At 41.0% G+C, this 19152-nt stretch overlaps 1 protein-coding gene across 1 annotated transcript in view; it reads left to right on the plus strand.

The window, feature by feature from the left end:
• Window positions 1-19152, plus strand: part of LOC126109419 (uncharacterized) — an 84339-nt gene that overhangs the window by 34923 nt on the left and 30264 nt on the right. The window contains exons 8-9 of the mRNA XM_049914454.1: window positions 1079-1398; window positions 11176-11327. Coding sequence (XP_049770411.1) covers window positions 1079-1398; window positions 11176-11327 — 472 coding nt within the window. The remainder of the gene's footprint in view (window positions 1-1078; window positions 1399-11175; window positions 11328-19152) is intronic.

Below are 19152 nucleotides of genomic sequence, written 5' to 3' on the forward strand. Positions count from 1 at the left end.
GTGTTCATCCCTTCCAGATGCTCGGTTTGAGTTTCAGCTCCGTGCAGCCATTACGTGATTTTTGAAAATGCCGTCAGTAAAGCTATGCTTCTGTTGTATGTTACGAAAATGAAACAGCAGAATTTAGAGCAATGTTATGCACTCGAGTTTTGTGAGACTTGGGAAATGCTTAAGTGCGACCTTTGCAAAGTTGAAGCAGGCCTATGGGAATATTCCTTTTCAGGAGCACAAGTTTTTCTCTGGCACAAATCATTTTTGGAAGGCCGAGAACACGTCGAAGATGAACGTCGCTCAGGGAGACCTCCTACTTGAAAAACTGATGTAAATGTCGAATGTGTGTGTGCTCTTGTGAGATCAGACTGACGTTTAGCAATAAGGATGATGAGCGACCTGTTAAACCTTGACAAGATGTCCTTTAAAGTCTTGCAAAATGCATAAATTAAATGAGACTGGACATTGCAGAAAAGTAGATGCCGCATCCTGACAACATCCCGTGTCACGCGGCCATTCCCGACACAGAATTTTTGACCTCAAAAGGCATTTCTGTTATTCTACAGCCTTCTATTCATCTGATCTGAGTCCTAGTTAATTTTTTTCTTTTCCTGAAATGGAAAAATGTCTTAAATGGATGTAATTTTTGGACTCTGGAGAACATTCGAAAGAATGTGACAGTCATGTCGAAGGCCGTAGCAGTTGAGGCCTTTCAGTACTGTTAACAAGACTGGGAACAACCATTCCACCAGAGGGGCCTACTGTGGAGGGGACAATATTGTTGTTTGGTAGATAAAAAATCAGTCTCATTAATTTTCTCACACACCGTGTATTTTTCCAAAAAAATAGATTACTTTTTCCCCCTGTGTGGCAGCAGCTTCAAAGTTTACATATTAATCTGTTAGTAATTCTTTATAAAAATAAATTTTTGTGTCTTCTTAGCCAATGGAACTAGAGATGCTATGGAAAACGGAAACCCCTGTATTATTGTCATCATTCTTAAACATTCTATTACCACAGAAATGTGCCATCTAGTTAGTGTCAACCACACAGACGGTGACAGAAGTTTCCCTCCGTGCGGTTACAGGTTTCGACGCAGACTGCGGGAGCATCGTGCCAGGGCCCGGTGCGCTCGTCGCCGCCCTGTGGGAGCGGCCAGCTGCAGCCGGCTCCTGCACCCGCGCCCACGCTGCTGCTGCTGTCGGGAGGACCGGGCCCGCCCCCGGACACCACAACCCACAGCCCGTCCTCTGGCCCCCAGCCGTCTGCCGCCGACACCACTACCGAAGGGCTGGCGTCACCCTGCCCCGGACAGGGCGTCGCTGTCGCGTCCTCGAGTGGCACGGACGTATCTGGCATGCCCATGGTGCACTGCGTGTCCTCGAGTAACGAGCAGGAACCTGCCGGGTATGTAAACAAATCGTAACGATCTCACCACTAGCCTTCTCTTAGTCACTGGTCTGCTTCCCTAAGTTCCGTATGCCGTGAGGTTAGTCTGTACACCATTGTAAACTTTACAGTTCATTGTCGCCTGTCAGACATTTCGAGTTTTGTCTCGTCAATGTAAGCTCCACTGTATTCTTGTCGAGTGTGCTGCCAGATTATTTTTACTGTCCTCGGGGTCAGTTTATGGCCCGAGTGACAAGCTGCACGCTTAGGGCCCTGGCGTCGAAGTGCAAGATTTCTATGTTCGTGGGTGAAAGTGTACACGGGAAAAGGACACCGAAAGATAAGTCGCTTGTGTGGAAAAATCTTCTCGGACCGGTCCAGACTGACTGCCTAGCTGCCTGTTGTAATCAGATGGTAGATATATTTTCCACAGTGGTACAGAGTAACAGCAAGGATCAGAATGTAGTGTGTAATATATAGTTGTACTTGCAAATTGAAATTTATTAGCAATAAAAGTAAAATATCACATAAGCCATTCACAGTGTGGATTTCAACGGATGCTCGTCTGTGTTATGTCTAAGCTGAAGATGACAAACGAAAAGGGTGTCAGCAATTTATTACCATTTAGCTGAGATTAAATCTTTAATTGACTCGTATACTGTTTTAAACCCTACATTTTGATGTTGTTATGAGCATGATTTTAGATACTTGTTTAGACTATAAACTCTTTGTAAAATCTCTGTAAGCTTTCTACCAGTTTGACTCTATAAGTTAATTTGTTATAGAACTCAATAATAATGTCAGTAAACTTAGATTTTGCCTTATAGGAAACCTGAAAATAGATACTCAACATCTGAAACTGTTTGTTTATAAATTTCAATGTTCATGTGGGACAATACACGACTTAATTTCTTCGTATGACAGATCGTGTCCTGTTTTACCAAATTAGTACCAACGGAAGATAGCTCTGCCAACTTAAGAAATTTCTATAAGATTAAATATGGGATGCCTCAACTTTCTTTGATCACATTTTGTTCAGTGTCCTACATTTAAGTTGTCTTTCTGCCAGTGCAGATTTATTGGTTTGTTGTCAACTCACACGATAGAGAAATTCCTAATGAGGAGTGTGGAAAGCATAAATAGTCTGATTGGTGAAAGCTTTTCACAGTGTAATGGGATTTTATGAATGTTTGGCTTTCTTGGTGTCATATTATCTTTAGCAAAGTGCAGGATCTCTCTCTCTCTCTCTCTCTCTGTCTGTCAGTGAAACACAATATTAATATTATAGCTTTTGAACTTGTTTCATAGTTTTTCATATAGGTCTTCCCGTAACAATAAAAGCACACAACCGGCGGCATAGGTTACCTTTGTATGCTTCCATCAGTATAAATTCTGAGACACTGTATATCTGCTTCTCAGGAAATCTATTTTGCTTGGATAGGGATTTTAACTGTTTTGTTTCTGGTGCTAGGCTGTTGATATCAGCATCTGTGTACACTCTTCTAGGAAACATCTCGATAATTCTGTTCTCAGTGTGACATATCGCATCAGTTTGCTAAGACATGTCACAGAACCTCATCCTGAGTGAAGTGGACCGTTATTTAGACACGGGTCACGGAATTCAGACCCATCAAACCAGATATCCTGTTTCGACATTTTCCATAAATCACTCGAGACATGTGCCAGGATGTTTCCTCTGAAAAGCTATGGCCAGTTTACTATCCCTTCCCCATCCAATTTTAGCTCATGCTCAGTCTGTACCAATTTATGCAAATTGGAGGGGTATTTCATAAATAATGCACAGGTTGTCAAGAAGGCCAACATTGACGGGTGAGAAAAGTATGTGAAATTTGTCACATACACATTGTGAAAATTTTCGGAAATTACATATGGGGAATTTCCTGTTACCACAAATTTTCCACAATTGTCAGTGATCTACAGTCTGAATAACAATTTAACCACAAGAAATATTTCTGCACAGGAAGACCTCACTGTGTGACTATCTAGAGAAGTAGAAACAGTCCAACAAAAGAGCTTTTTTCTTTTGTCCGTAGTAGCCAGTCAGTTTGATGCATCTATTGAGGCTCTTCTTGACACGTCGTCTCTTGACGCTCGCGTTGGGATCTGAAACCAATGGTCATTTAATAGTTTTTATGACTTTTCACCAGCACGAGTGACCAGCATTGTCAAAGATTCACCTTCCATTGCCAGTGGTTTGGGGTGACAGTTTGACAGTGCTAGCTACTTGTGCTGGCAAAACATCAGAAAAATCTGTAAACCACTCTTGGCCAAAGATCCTGGCATGCTCACCAATAGACAACAAATCATTCAGTGAGATGAGATGTCAGTTAATGAGAGTTCAAAAAGTAATTGAAGTGGTGGTCCATTGAGTGGAAAAGCCCAGTTTTCCAACAGTTTAAAAGAGAACCTGAGATTTCACTGAAAGATGAAGCAACCAATTTTCTTCACTAACAGCCAGCAAGAAGTGGTTAGTTGCTGTTGGGGAAAAATGCAACAGCAGTTTATTATCGCGACTTCACCAAGAAGCATTACATAAAAATGTGCAAAACCTGTTCTGAGTTGATTGGTGGTGTGTTGTCTGTATTTCATTATATCTATGTGTATACTTCATATGCAATTGTGCAGTGTGTGTGTGCCTTGTATCAATCTGAAGTACGTCTCATCATATATTTACATCTTTGCCACTTCTGTGATCCACTTACCACACTACTACATTAAATTTAAACCCAAGTGTTTACATTATTATTTCACCAGCTCTGTAACATCTATGGTATATGGAATAGCAGAAAAATTCACACCACCTCATGCAGCTGCTCTTACACAGAATGTCACACCTTTATACAAGGGTTGGAACTTTAATAGTGGCAACTATTTATTTATAGCTCATACAAAACAGATATGGGTTTCAAAGTTTTACTGACCTTCAAAGTAGTCACGAGCATTGTGTATAACCCGTTGCCAGCGATGTGGAAGTCGTAGGATACTCTTAGCAGTGCCAGTTGTGTTGACAGTTTATGTGGCGCAGTCTGTTGCCTGACAAATTTGTAGCAATTCTGAAGCAAATGCTGTGAAGTGTTTCTTTCAGTTTAGAAATCGAGTTGAATTTATGAGGGCTTAAGTCGGGAGTGAAGTAGGTGGTATAGCACTTAGCAGCCCCATCAGTCAAACAAATCAATAACAGCTTACACTGTACGTGCTTGAGTGTTGTCCTGCCAAATGATGGTCAGGTCCTGCAGAAAGTGTCACTACTTCTGTCTCTATGCTGTTCATTTTTGGAACACAACCAATGACCAGCTTGGAGACAGAAGTGATGACACTTTCTGCAGGACCTGGCCATCGTTTTGCAGGACAATGCTCATGCACGTACAGTGGAAGCTGTTACTGATTTGTTTGGCTGATGGGGCTGCTAAGTGCTATACCACCTACTGCACTCCCCTGACTTAAGCCCTCGTGAGTTCAACTCGATTTCTAAACTAAAGGAAACACTGTTACAAATTCATCGGGCAATAAACTGCGCCACTCGAACTGTCAACACAACTGGCACTGCTAAGAGTATCCTACAGCTTCCACATTGCTGGCAGTGGGTTATACACAGTGCTGGTGACTACTCTGAAGGTCAGTAAAAATTTGAAACACATATCTATTTTGCACAAACTGTAAATAAATAGTTGCCTCTATTAAAGTTCCAACCCTCATATTATTGGCTGGATTACAACATCCCAGAGAACTTGAAAATGACCACATGTCAAAATTTCAATTGCAATAAATAATGTTTTAATAGACAAAAGCAGAATCATTTCATTTAAAAATTTCCCAAAAGCTGTGCACTAGTTGTCATCAAACTTCTTATCCCTCTCCATTAGCAGATAGAGTGAGAAATAAGTTGCTGTTTATACACACTGTAATTGGATGGATAAAAAACCTACTCATCAAGTCGCAGCAAGAGAAAACACAAATAAAGGTATTTAAATTTGCAAACTTTCAGAACCACTGGCTCCTTCTTCTGGGAGAAGGATCGAAAGGGAATCTTTGCGTCTCATTCCATTTGATAAGTCTCCCCTGACACTGGGGTTTGTGTGTTTCTTCTGAACTCTCCCCATTTCATAAACCTCACCAATCTTTTTCCTTCACCACTCTGCCTTCCCCTTCAACTCTTCTGCCATAAGAAGGAGACACTGGCTCTGAAAGCTTGCAAATTTAAATACCTTTATATATGTGTTCCGCTACCAGCGCTTGGTGAGTATTTTGTACTTATCCTGTTACAATCATAGTTTCAAAAAATGGTTATTTTCACTGGTGTGTTTATACAAACTAATATTTCTGATCTTGTGCTTGTGAATATTACATGGGAAATACTTCAGAAGCACTAGTCTTGATTCGTAGTCTTCCTTGAATATAGATTTTCCAAAGGTACTGAACAGGGCATCATGGCAAGAGTATTGCCTCTTTTGTGAAGTATCGAGTTTGTTTCCTCTGCTACAATTTCGTATGGGCTCTACTGATCTGTTACAATCCTAGCAACACATTTGTGAAATAATTTGACATCTGCTGTCGTGCCTCTTCGGTAAGGGTTCCCGATGTGGGAACAGTACTCTAAAACAGCCCGATGTGCACCTTTCTCTACTGATGCACCATACTTTCCAGAATTCGTCCAACAAATCGTCAGTTTACCTTTTGCGCTATCAATTCCACACGCTCATCCTACTTAGTATCACTTCGTACTGTTATCCCGAGACATTTAAATCGTGTTACAGGCTGCACAAATTTACCAGTGGTCTTAGAATTGGGCACTATCTAAGTCTTTGTCTTTGTTATCCAGCAACAATGTTTCTCTGCCAGCAACAGCACCAATGACCAATTGATTAAAGTAATTTATGTATTTTAAGAAAACTGGTGGTCCTATTTCCCTTCCTTGGGGCATTCGATGTTAATTTTACTTCTGTCAAACATTCAACATCCTGTAAAACATCTTCACATATCTGTTATCACTTGACAGTGTGGTACAGTGTCAGACACCTTTCATAAAAATTTGGGAAGGATGAATCTGGTTGCCCACCTGTGTGTAGTATTTACAAAATCTCACTTCACTAGTTTCTTAACCAAAAAGCAGTATAAATATGCCTAGGAAAATATCACTTGACACTTTCTGCAGCATCAAGAAAAATCGATTAGTCTTCAGCTTATTTCAAAAATTTTAACAGCTTTTGTGTGAATGTTGTTTTACTTCTGTGGAACAGCTGTTGCTACTATTTCCTGATAAATTTGACAGATGAATCCAGATTTTATATTAGACAGAGTAGTAAAGCTGGTAGAAATCAGCCCTGAAGAGTCTGGAAAATTATGTTCAAGCATTATAAAGACATTCTGTGAAACAAAGAAATAAGTAGATAAATGAAAAAGGGTGTATTATTTTTGAAATGATCCTCATACTAATGTATAGAATTTTGACATGTCAGTTGCTCTGTTTTCATTGTCATTGCTTAAGACAACTGTCTGCACACGAGCATAATTGGAAATTTGGTTATAACTAATATATAGTTATAGTCTGAACAGTTTCATAACCAGAGGTATGGATGTGTTCTGTCAATGTTACATAGTGACTGCCCCACTCCTTTCTGTTTGTATCATGTTCACTGTAGTTCAATTCTTCTGCTGACTACATTCTAATTTTAAGTATGCATAAAGGTACTCAGCAGTGCCTCCTGCAGTACGTTTTGCATGCAAATTGCAAGAAACACATCTAAAGCTCCAAAACTCAATTCAGTAGGTCGGAACTTAAGACATCAGTTGAAAGTGTGTCAGTCATTGACACACTCAAGGGTCTTTTAAATGTTAAGTGAGCTGCAGTACATATTGTTTTGTATGAAACTGGGGAGAGGCTTCATCCCCGCCGTAGCCCTCTGTGGTTCACAACACCACAACAGGCTACAGTGCAGTCAACTCGCCCCACCACTGCCCCACATCGAACCCAGGGTTATTGTGCGGTTTGGCTCACAGTGGACCCCCCAAGGAATGTCTCACACCGTACGAGTGTAACCCCAAATGTTTTAGTGGTAGAGTAATTACGGTGTACGTGTACACGGAGAAAGTGTTTGCACAGCAATCGCCGACATAGTGTAACTGAGGCAGAATAAGGGGAACCATCTCGCATTCGCCGAGGCAGATGGAAAACCGCCTTAAAAACCATCCACAGACTGCCCGGCATACCGGACCCCGACACTAATCTGCAGGGTGGATTCGTGCCTTCCCGCCCAGAAAGCAGTGTGTTAGACCACACTGCTAACCGGGCGGGCTGCCGCAGTAGGTACTTGACTGCTGCGAGTTTAGCTGTGTTGCTTAGAGCAGGAATTTAGATGTGTGTGGTATTTTTAATGTTTTCAGCTTGTTATTACAAAATACAGTTCACTAACAAAATGTTTTATTTAAAATTGGTATCTGCTGCAGAAAGCTACATAATGGAAATAGATTGTGTTTCTTGTACCAGTACTATGTGACCGTTGGTTCTGTTGTGTTGAGGATTCTTCATTTCACTTACTTTCCAGAGCTCAGGTGAGGCACAGCTAAGATGTTACATGTGTTTCCTTTTGTTATTCATCTTAGTTACTATGCAGCATCCAGCTAAAACAGCATTGTAAGGAATTTTAAGATTTTTGCTGAGATAAAAGTGCATTGCGTAGACGTTGCATGTATTTTAGGACAATGATTGCTGTATGTGAAGTGTAGCTAATATTTTGAAACTTTATTTAAATAAGATAACAGAGCACTATGTATCACTATTCTCAAGATATTGGTTTTTATCTGTTGGAGGGTTGAGTGCATTGCACCCAGTGTTCTGTCCATACGCAACGTGTAACGTGGCCTTAACACCCATTGTATTTCGTAAACTGTTCAGGATATCGAAACGAGGTTTTTTATGCAGTTGCACGCAAAGAAGTGTGTATATATCAGTCTGACATGCCGTAAACATGTGGTCTTAACACCCAGTTGTATTTCACAAACTGTTCGAGATATCCAAATGAGGTTTTTTGCAAATGATAGCATGCAAAGAAATGTGTATGTTGCCATGTGATTAATACTCAAAACTTTTTTATCTACCGGGATATAGAAGTAACTATACCATTTTTTATTTTTTATTGGAATTTAATTCTTTTAAGAGCATTTAATGTTGCATCAAAAAAGAAGACTGTAGTGTTGCACACACTAATATTTACGAATTTATGTGTTGGACACTCGGCTTTTGTCAAAATTTGTGACAAGAAGTAATTGCCAAGTAACTGAATGTTTTAATTATTTCAGTTTGCATCAAGATCTTTTGTTAATTTACAACCTTTAGAATGCATTAGAGCTACATGTAATGATACCGGCTTGCCCACTAGTGTTTCCAACAACACTACTGCAATGGTCTTTATGTAGAGATCTCTGATATTACACTTCAGTTTCGTTTATCTTGTGATGCCAGTACCAGGTATAATTGCCGTCACCATCTTCACGAGTTCTTCCCTCTGTGCGACCACAACAGCATGCCATGTTCTCAGTTAAAAATAAAGGTGAAAACAGCAACACAAATAAGATCACAGCGGCAAACGCACATAGACCGAACAGTGGAAAGCTGCTGAGCACTCGGGGCAGAAATGATATATGATAAACGATATAAGAGGGAACAGTGTACTGAGAACCGTGCAGAAAGAAATGGAGTAATACGTGGGGAACATAAAGACAAACATCCAAACAGAATGGGCTATAAAAAAATAATGTAAAAGAGCTCTGAGAAAGTCTGTAAAGTAATATCTGATTTTGATTACATAATGCTGCAGTTGAAGACATAAAGTTGATGTACGAGTCTCTTCCCATTTTTAACAGTTTTGTGTAAGATGCCACCTCTAATCTCACACTGTAGTAATGAGATGTGATAAAATAATTCTGGGAAAATATACAGGTTGTTTTATAAAGTATGATTTTAACAGTTTTTGTTTATTAATGGAATTGCGCTACAGGACTGGGACAAATTGCAAAATATCTACAAAACCATAAGTTTTTTGCTTTATTATTACAAATGCTGTATGTGTCCACCACTAACTCCGTGAACAACATGTACACAATAAATAAATTTGCAGTTCGCACAATATAAGATCTTTGCACTAAAGAAGTCACTGCAGCAACGAGGATCTTAGAGGTCAAGAATGTAGAGCAGTGTCTCAGGGTCCCTTGTGCCCTGTACAACAATGAGGTAGTATGTCACCAAACTGCTCTGTGTTGATGTCGTATTGGAATATGAAATTATTAGATACCTTCTGAAGTTGTGGAGACAGACATGTCTGTGGAATTTCAACATAGCTAATGCTTGTCACTGTGTTGTCCTCAGAAAGATTTTGCTATGCATCATCCCATAACAAATGTCACAAAACATACTTACTTAATTTATTTCACATTCAACAGCATATAAAGGTTTCTTTGATCCTTATATGTGCATGTTACGCTGGTTATCTTTACATTAAATAATACATATTCCTTCATCAGAGAAAATGAACAGTGATAAAAATCTCAAGTGTTTTGCGTCCTGTAAGAGAGCGTGGCAAATATTGACACGCTTCCTTTTATTACCAGCAGGAAAAACCATCAGTGATTGTAGTCACTACAGTTCGAAGACAAAAAGTCATCTTCACATTCACCATAGAGACATATATGGAACTGCAAGTTCTTAGTGGCTCCACTGAAAAGCTTGCCAAATGCTCCCAGCTCTTATATTAGAAGTGTGACGCCAGACTCTTACACTCACACAGACGTCCTGTGTCTGACATCACATGTTCATCACCACCTCTAAACACTGACAAAAAGCCTGCTGGATTACAATAATTGACTCGGAGATGTTCAAATGTAGCACACAGAAAGCCCCTATGAAGTGGAGACAGTGTGCTTTGGACAGAGGGTATAAATGTGATAGATTCACAAAACAAAATGCGCACACAGTGTATTTGGCCAGGAGTCCCCTTATGCAGAGTTTGGCCACGTGGTGCAAGTCTCATTATCTGACGCTACTTCGGCGAGTTAACATGTCGATAGCGGTGAAATGACGACGAGGACAACACGCGCACCCAGTTCCGAGTGGAGAAAATCACCGACCGGGCTATAAATCAAACCTGGGGTCCTGCAATTGAGAGTCAGCAGGGCAGACGCAAGATCACGAACTGCTGACAGAGTTACAGACCAGCACCTAATGGTGTTTCTCTAAAACTCTGTGCCACATCCATTCTTATGACCAGAAATTTCCTTTACAGAATGTCAGCTGTGTTGTAAGGTAGGATATTTATTATTAAATCATAAGAGTAAATTGTAATAATGTAGCAAATTGTAGAAAGAAACTTTTAAAAGTTTTATGAGTATTTTGCAGTTTGTCCTTGTTTCGTAGGTTGTGTCCGTCAACAAATGTAAATTGTTGAAACTGGTTTATTCTTTTTGAAATGCCTTTTGTCCTAATACACTTTATCAAAAAGCCTGGAGAAGTTGAGAGGAATACATACAATGGAGGAAGTCACTCGGCTTACTGATTGTTCGATTCGTTCTCAGAGCAGAGGAATTCCGTAGAAAAACTCGTACATTTTTCCTGCGCTCTTTTTTAAAAATGTTTCCACATTTGCATGCTGTACTTCTCTTGTGATTGATTGTACCGGTTGTAGCCAGTAGCAGTTTGTCAGTGTGTCCGTGCCGCTGTCTGACGCATTACCGATTATTCTGCCCTCGGCAGGCTGTGGTTGGTGAAGGAGTGGTTGTGTTCAGGTACCAGGTAACCCCTGGCTCGGCCGCCAAGTACCCTCGCCCCGATTCGTATGCCGAGCCGCAGCCGCAGCACTACTGGCAACAGACCCAGCAGAGCGCCGCTACGGGGCGCAGGAAGGCCGCCGACGGACACCGCCACGGCGGCCCAGAGGGTGAGGTTCTGTCCAGTTTAAAAGCTGTCAGGGTGTTGCTGCTGTTTTGTGAGCCTTACTGTTAGTTATAAAACAGAATGAATCTGGCTCACACCTACCTCTCAGGAATAGTGAGAAAAGCTTCCATGAAATTGTGGAATATGTTAACGGCAAATGCAGGGTGTACCTGAACCCCACCGACAATATTTCAGACATTGTTCAGGGATATTTTTTGAGTTTTTTTGCTATAAAGCACTTGTGGTCTAAGGTGACACATTACAGAGTAATAATGTAATTAGATTTACTCAGTTTATTAAGCCAATTGCCTTTGCTTTGGTGAAAATACCATAGCAAAGCGAAAAAGCCTGTAATATGCAGTAACAAAAATGTACAAAACAAGCACAGAGTAATGCAGAAGTACTGTGATGCGGTTGCCATCACTCCGGGAGTAGGTCGACATCGCGTTATTGGGCTGTTCTTACATCGTGTGAGGTACATAATGGCTGACTCTTCGTCGATAAACCGGTCGACACCGCTGTTAGTGCACAACTGACGTTGGCAGATAAACAAGCCCGAGACAGAACTGAACGGTACTGAATGCGAGCTTGAAGGCGAAGAGTAAAGTGGCCGTTACTGTCTGCCAACAACTAGTATGGTGAGTAAATGGAACGAGATTGTTTCCAAACAAGACGCACAGCGCATACTGTCGACATTTGCACTGTCTTGCAGAGATCTTTGTAGCGGTGAAGTTTATTGTGTTTCAAGCCACCAGTAATGAAGGGTTCCTTACATCAAAATACTCAGAAAATATCCACGAACAACCTCTGAAATTTTGCTATTCCTTTTTTTTTAAGTATTTATTTGGTATCTAGTGCTACATAGAAGTGAAAAGTGGGTGATTGATAGTAGAGATGAGAGGAGAATAGAAGGGGTCGGTTGATAGGATGCATCCTGAAGGATCGAGGAATAGTCGATAATATTGGTGGTATAAATTATGGAGGGGGACTAATGTTTTACCACAATATGCACATTCAGATCGAGGTAGAATGCAGTAGCTATGAACAGGATGGACAAGAGTGGAGATCTGTACCTAGCCATTCTTTGGACTGATGACAAAACAGGAAAACTTGTTAGTGGGCACTTCATTGCTAAGGAGATCTCTCTAATGAGGTAGCATTTGTCCTGTATGAAAGGCCCGTCACGTGTGTAGTGAGATAGTGACTGCCAAGGCTAGCAGGGATGTCAGTGCTGTAGAGATGTGGAGACACAAAGATAAAAAGCATATCTGAGCATCTTCATCTGAACGGAAACCACTTTGTCAGTTATGCAGCTGTTTTTTGTCTAAAGAAAAAAATTATAAGTTTTATTTCTTTACAGATTTTGTTAAATGACATACAGAATTATTTTCAAAGCTGTAAAGAGTTAATTGATATTCTTTCATTTTTCAAGTCACTGTAATGCATGGCAGTAACCTGCCTTGTTGTCTGAAACTCTTTGTTTAGTGTAATTCAGTACAACAGTAAACCTATAAGGCAACAATGCAACAGACATGTTTTAAAAAAGAAAATAAGAACATAAATTTTATTAGCCTTGAAATTAACAAACAGCATTTAAAGATACTGTTAAAAATTCAAAATTTAAGACAAATTTTTATGCTTTTACTGACATTATACCAACATTAAAATAGATATTTCTAACAGACTTAAACATGCTCTGTAATGTGGTGTAAATTATTATAAAATTATTGGTGTTGGAATTAAGATATATGATGTCAAATAGCATTGCTTTCTGATTTTCATTTATATGTTCTGTGCAAGGAGTTGTGCTGGGATGGCAAGTTGCAGGATCCTAGCTCTATTAGGTCAGGTACAGTGATTGGTAAACTCGAGGATTTTTTCATCGTGTGTCCAGTATTGAAAATAGTAGCTGTAGTATATACATTGAGCTTCAGATGGAGCTGAAACATGACAGAAATTCAGCCACGTCTCTTTAGATATATTCTGTACAAATTTCATCAAAATTGACCTATAGGTTACTGGGCACAGAATGGCCTGAGAGTCTTTTTGTAGTTGATGAAACATTTGGAAATGTAGACATCTGTGTAATAGTACTGACATTTTACATGATTTTTGAATTTTTTTTACAAGAAATAAATTCATTCTTTGATATACACACATCAAAAAAAGTTTTGCATCACCCCGGCTCCCAGAACTCCTGAAGATAGACATTGACTGTGGATATTATATCACAGACACAGTCCCTTTTACTGTGCAGAGATGTCACTAAACCTGCGACGGAGGGAGTCCAACAGCCGATCAGTTCCAGTCATTCTACCAGGGAGGAGGTATATGGCTCCTGCTGTCTGTAGTTAACCATGCCTAAATGGTCAATAATGCAGTTCGATCATGTCCGCATTGTTACTTTGTGCCAGGAAGGGCTCTCAACAAGGGAAGTGTCCAGGCATCTTCGAGTGAACAAAAGCGATGTTGTTCGGACATGGAGGAGATACAGAGAGACAGGAACTGTCGATGACATGCCTTGGTCAGGCCGCGCAAGGGCTACTACTGCAGTGGATGACCAGTACCTACGAATTATGGCTCAGAGGAACCCTGACAGCAATGCCACCATGTTGAATAATACTTTTCGTGCAGCCACAGGGCATCGTGTTACAACTCAAACTGTGCGCAATAGACTGCATGATGCGCAACTTCACTTCTAACATCCATGGCGAGGTCCATTGTTGCAACCACGACACCATGCAGTGCAGTACAGATAGGCCCAATAACATGCTGAATGGACCGCTCAGGATTGACATTACGTTCTGTTCACCGATGAGTGTCACATATACGTTCAACCGGACTATCGTCAGACAAGTTTGGAGGCAACCCAGTCAGGCGGAACGCCTTAGACATACTGTCCAGCGAGTGCAGCAAGGTGGAAGTTCCCTGCTGTTTTGGGATGGCATTATGTGTGGCTGACGTACACTGCTGATGGTCACAGAAGGTGCCGTAATGGCTGTACGATACATGAATGCTATCCTCCGACCGATAGTGCAGCCATATCGGCAGCATATTGGCGAGGCATTCATCTTCATGGATGGCAGTTCGCACCCCCATCATTCACATCTTGTGAATGGCTTCCTTCAGGATAACGACATCGCTCGACTAGAGTGGCCAGCATGTTCTCCAGACATGGAACCCTATCGAACATGCCTAGGATAGATTGAAAAGGGCTGTTTATGGATGATGTGACCCACCAACCACTCTGAGGGTTATGCACCGAATTGCCGTTGAGGAGTGGGACGATATGGACCGACAGTACCTTGATGAACTTGTGGATAGTATGCCACGACGAATACAGGCATGCTTCAGTGGAAGAGGACATGCTTCTGAGTAATTAGGGTACTGGTGTGTACGGCAATCTGGACCACCACCTCTGAAGGTCTCTCTGTATGGTGGTACAGCAATAAAAAGGGCGAAAATGATGTTTATGTTGATCTCTATCCCAGTTTTCTGTGCAGGTTCCGGAACTCTTGGAACCGACATGATGCAAAACTTTTTTTGGTGTGTGTATTTTTGACTATATTGGGAAACTACCTGCTATATTGGTTCTATCTGCCTGGTCTCTGGTCTTCCATCTTAGTTCACAAGAATGAGTTATGTGAGGCATACAGTCGGTAGAGCAGGGAACTTGGTCCACATATGGGTACGACACAAAATTCCCACATGTGTCCACTTTACTAGTGTACTTCCCCCCACCCCCCCACTCCACCCCACCCCACCCTACTGCCATGATGAAGCAATCATAATTCTGATGCTTACAGCTTCTTTGTTGGCAGTCTGAGGGCTCACCAGAAGTGAAGCCTCTGACCTTATCTGGTAACAAGTAGTTACAGTGCGAAGGATAAGACCAGCAAAAGTGCTGAGTAAAGGATATGACATTTCTTTAAATGTGTTCACAGGACTCTAGTGTGCATATCTGCAGCTACATAAGTATACTGTGTGGCAGTGGGTATTGTCTATCAGCAATAGCCTCTTTGCATATGGAGTGAGAGGGCAATGGCCCAATGTCTTGTCCCATTCTCATAAATCTTGTTTGGAGACAGTTTCAGCCTAAATTCAATATTTGGTCTTTAAATAACTTGCAGAATTATTTCCACAACAGAAATTCACAGAACAGTATCTCCTTTATTCCAACATTGGCATTTTCTGTGTTGTTATGCTTCTCTTTTGTGTGGGTCAGTACTTATAACAAACCCTTGCATTCCCCCATCAGTCCTTCTCAATAAGGACTACAAACACTGCAACACTACACACTGTAGTCTTCTAAATGGTTTCTTTAATGGATAGATGGCACTTTTCCAAAATTCCTTCAACAAGTCCTCTCATGCCATACACTAATACTGATGGTAACAATAATATGAAATAGGGCAGTATGCAGCACACTGAACTCAAAGTCTCCTTTCTGTTGTGAGTAGGAATCTATCCTATTTCAGTTATTCCATCCCAGACTTCCCATTACTTTATTTCTACTACTTATTTTCATGTATTCATTCCACCACACATTGCTTTGTGGGGATTTCTGTCAGGTGTTTGATGACTGTGATGCATTCCAGAAGTTTTCGAGTAATTCTGCAATGGTGTCAGCAATAGACTACCTTATTTTTCCTTACCCAGTCATTCAAACTCTTTGCTATGCAGAGAAATAGTAATAACACATCATCCCAATCCACAGGGTAATTTAGTGTTTGAACTGTTCGGCAGATTGTATTACATTTCACTTTTGCTGAAAACAGTGGTAAGTCATTAGGAATTTGTCAAGAGTTATCTAGGGCTGCAGTTTTTACTTCCGTCTTATTTATTCTGCATTTGCAGGGTACTGTATTACTTGTATTCCGTATTTGTAAGATAACTAATATACTTCTCTCATCTAGCACAGTTACTAAATAAACAGAGGTCACATAATGCATGTATTTTACTGTCCTAGTCAGTATAGTCATTAATATTTATGCCCATAAGTTAGTGTGTTGGTCTTTATTATATGGGGTGTTCAGAAAATAAGGCAACCTTATGGAAAAATAATGTAGTCAAAGAAGCAGTAGAAAGTGGCTTTCCATTATACTGTTCACACAACATAGTTGGATGTTGCACATTCTTATGTTTGTCGAGGAATAGCGAACACATCTCGTTCGATTTCTTTCTGCTATTTTGAGGATTTTTGTGAGCAGCATCGCTACAGGGTCCTCGAGAGACACAGCAAGGTCGAGACAGGATAAATTAAGTCGAGGGGACGACAACCCCTTCAAAATCGTTTTATCACTGTCCAGGAAAGTGACAGCGTTGTCAGGTGTATGTGACCTAACACTATCCTGCTGAAACAATGTGCCCCATTGCCAGTTTTCAGATGTAGTTTTTACAAATGTTGCTCCATATACAACAGACATCCGCTTTTTGTGTGTGCAGAGGTGACTCGTACACCTGACATGGATAATCCATAGTCCAGATGTGTGAAGTTTGTGTCTTCACATAGATGTGTGAAGTCTGTGTCGTCACATATCTGTAGAAGTGGAACCGCATCTCGCCAAATCCAAATGGAGTGTAGAGTTCTACTTTATGTGGCATTACAGAGAACACAAACCACTGACAGAAAGCTACCTGTTTGTCCAGTGTCAGTACCTTCAGTTTGTGTCACACAAGCACTAACCTGCCGAGAGGCCTGGCTGGCAAGATAGGTGTGTACAGATTTTGTGGAACCGAAACAATGTGCAGCTCACACATCGATTAATCAATTAACTTTACCGGTGTCGGCACTTTCGGTATAGCCCGTTTGGCTGTAGGTTCCACATTCACTACCTTCCGGAACTCGACATAACTGCTAGGTGATAATGAATACTGTGCACTGGAATCTGTAACCAGTTTCTTCGTCAATCGAAAAGAGGATCATATCCACAGCAAGCAAGAAGCACTCTTCCAACAGGTTGTATCATTTTTGAACGCCCTAAAGTATGAAAGGGAGTGCTATACGTACACTTTTATAGTGTTATAATAGAAGGAAACAATCCATGAAGGAAAAATATACCTAAAAACAAAGATGATGTGACTTACCAAATGAAAGTGCTGGCAGGTCGACAGACACACAAACGAACACAAACATACACACAAAATTCAAGCTTTCGCAACAAACTGTTGCCTCATCAGGAAAGAGGGAAGGAGAGGGAAAGACGAAAGGATGTGGGTTTTAAGGGAGAGGGTAAGGAGTCATTCCAGTCCCGGGAGCGGAAAGACTTACCTTATGGGGAAAAAAGGACGGGTATACACTCGCACACACACACATATCCATCCACACATTGTGTGATATGTGTGGATGGATATGTGTGTGTGTGCGAGTGTATACCCGTCCTTTTTTCCCCATAAGGTAAGTCTTTCCGCTCCCGGGACTGGAATGACTCCTTACCCTCTCCCTTAAAACCCACATCCTTTCGTCTTTCCCTCTCCTTCCCTCTTTCCTGATGAGGCAACAGTTTGTTGCGAAAGCTTGAATTTTGTGTGTATGTTTGTGTTCGTTTGTGTGCCTGTCGACCTGCCAGCACTTTCATTTGGTAAGTCACATCATCTTTGTTTTTAGGTATATACACTTTTATAGTGTTGTAGACACACTTCTTTATAACAAGTTTTTGTATATATTATATTATTTATTATATGTAAAGTAATTATTTTTCTGTCTCTTTCCCCTGCTAGTTATTAACTGCACTATTAATTCCTCTTCTGCTTAATTCATCTCTACTTCTTACTCTATCATCATCTTGGACTTAAGCTGACACAGTATTTATCTCCTATTTTCTGAGTGAGCTAGCCTTCCATTTTAGTATTTCCTAGCCTGTCACCCCTCTCCACCACAAGGAAGGAATTAATAGTTGTGAAAGCTAAGAAAATGTTGTTTATTTTTATATGTGTTGATTGAAATTACTAAATTTTTTCACTCCTTGAAATTAAGTACAGGTCAACAGTTGTATCTCCTAATTTGAATGATACACTTATTTATGCATAATATTATAATATAATGCTTCTGCCCCCTCCACACACTCACACACACACACACACACACACACACACACGTACAAATGCGTGAAGCTCTGTATCTGTTACACACACACACACACACACACTCTCTCTCTCTCTCTCTCTCTCTCTCTCTCTCTCTAATGAGGTCAACATTTCTGTATTGCAGGAGTCTCAAACTGAACAGTCCACAGGAAAGTGCCATCCTGCAAGTGATACCGGACCTGGACCAAATTTCGCAGAGACGAGTGGCAGACAGTGGAGGGGGGCCGGGTGCCACTGCGCGGTGACCTCTGCCCTCCCCCTCACCGAGCTATGTGGCGGGAGCTCTGTGAGCTGCCTGCGATTGTGCACCACGCCAGTCTCCGACACCGAGTTTAGGCTGTCAGTTTCCCTCTACTGGCAGTCTGACACCGCCGTCTCAGTTCCGAACACTCGCAGACATCGGACGCATTCGATTACGGTGCCTCCTCGACGGTGTGAGACTACGGCCACGTGAAGATACTTCCCGGCTGAGGACAAACGTGTTACAAAGTCAGTCAGTCTGACAGTTTGGCGTAAAGGAGTATCAGAAAAATGTGTCATTACTGCATTACCGTAGAATGTATCATTTGTACTAGTGGACTCGAGGACCGACGTTTTAGTATTCACTGTGTTGCGGTAAGGTGAAAAATAAATAATCGGTAGTTGCCTTTTCCTGTGAAGCGGGTACGTAGGTCAGTACGTGTGCTGCCGGTATGGGAGGTAGATTTTTTTAAAGCTTTTGCATTTTTATCCACTTTGTATAT

This window comes from Schistocerca cancellata, chromosome 12, assembly GCF_023864275.1.
Source record: "Schistocerca cancellata isolate TAMUIC-IGC-003103 chromosome 12, iqSchCanc2.1, whole genome shotgun sequence".
Lineage (NCBI taxonomy): Eukaryota > Metazoa > Arthropoda > Insecta > Orthoptera > Acrididae > Schistocerca > Schistocerca cancellata.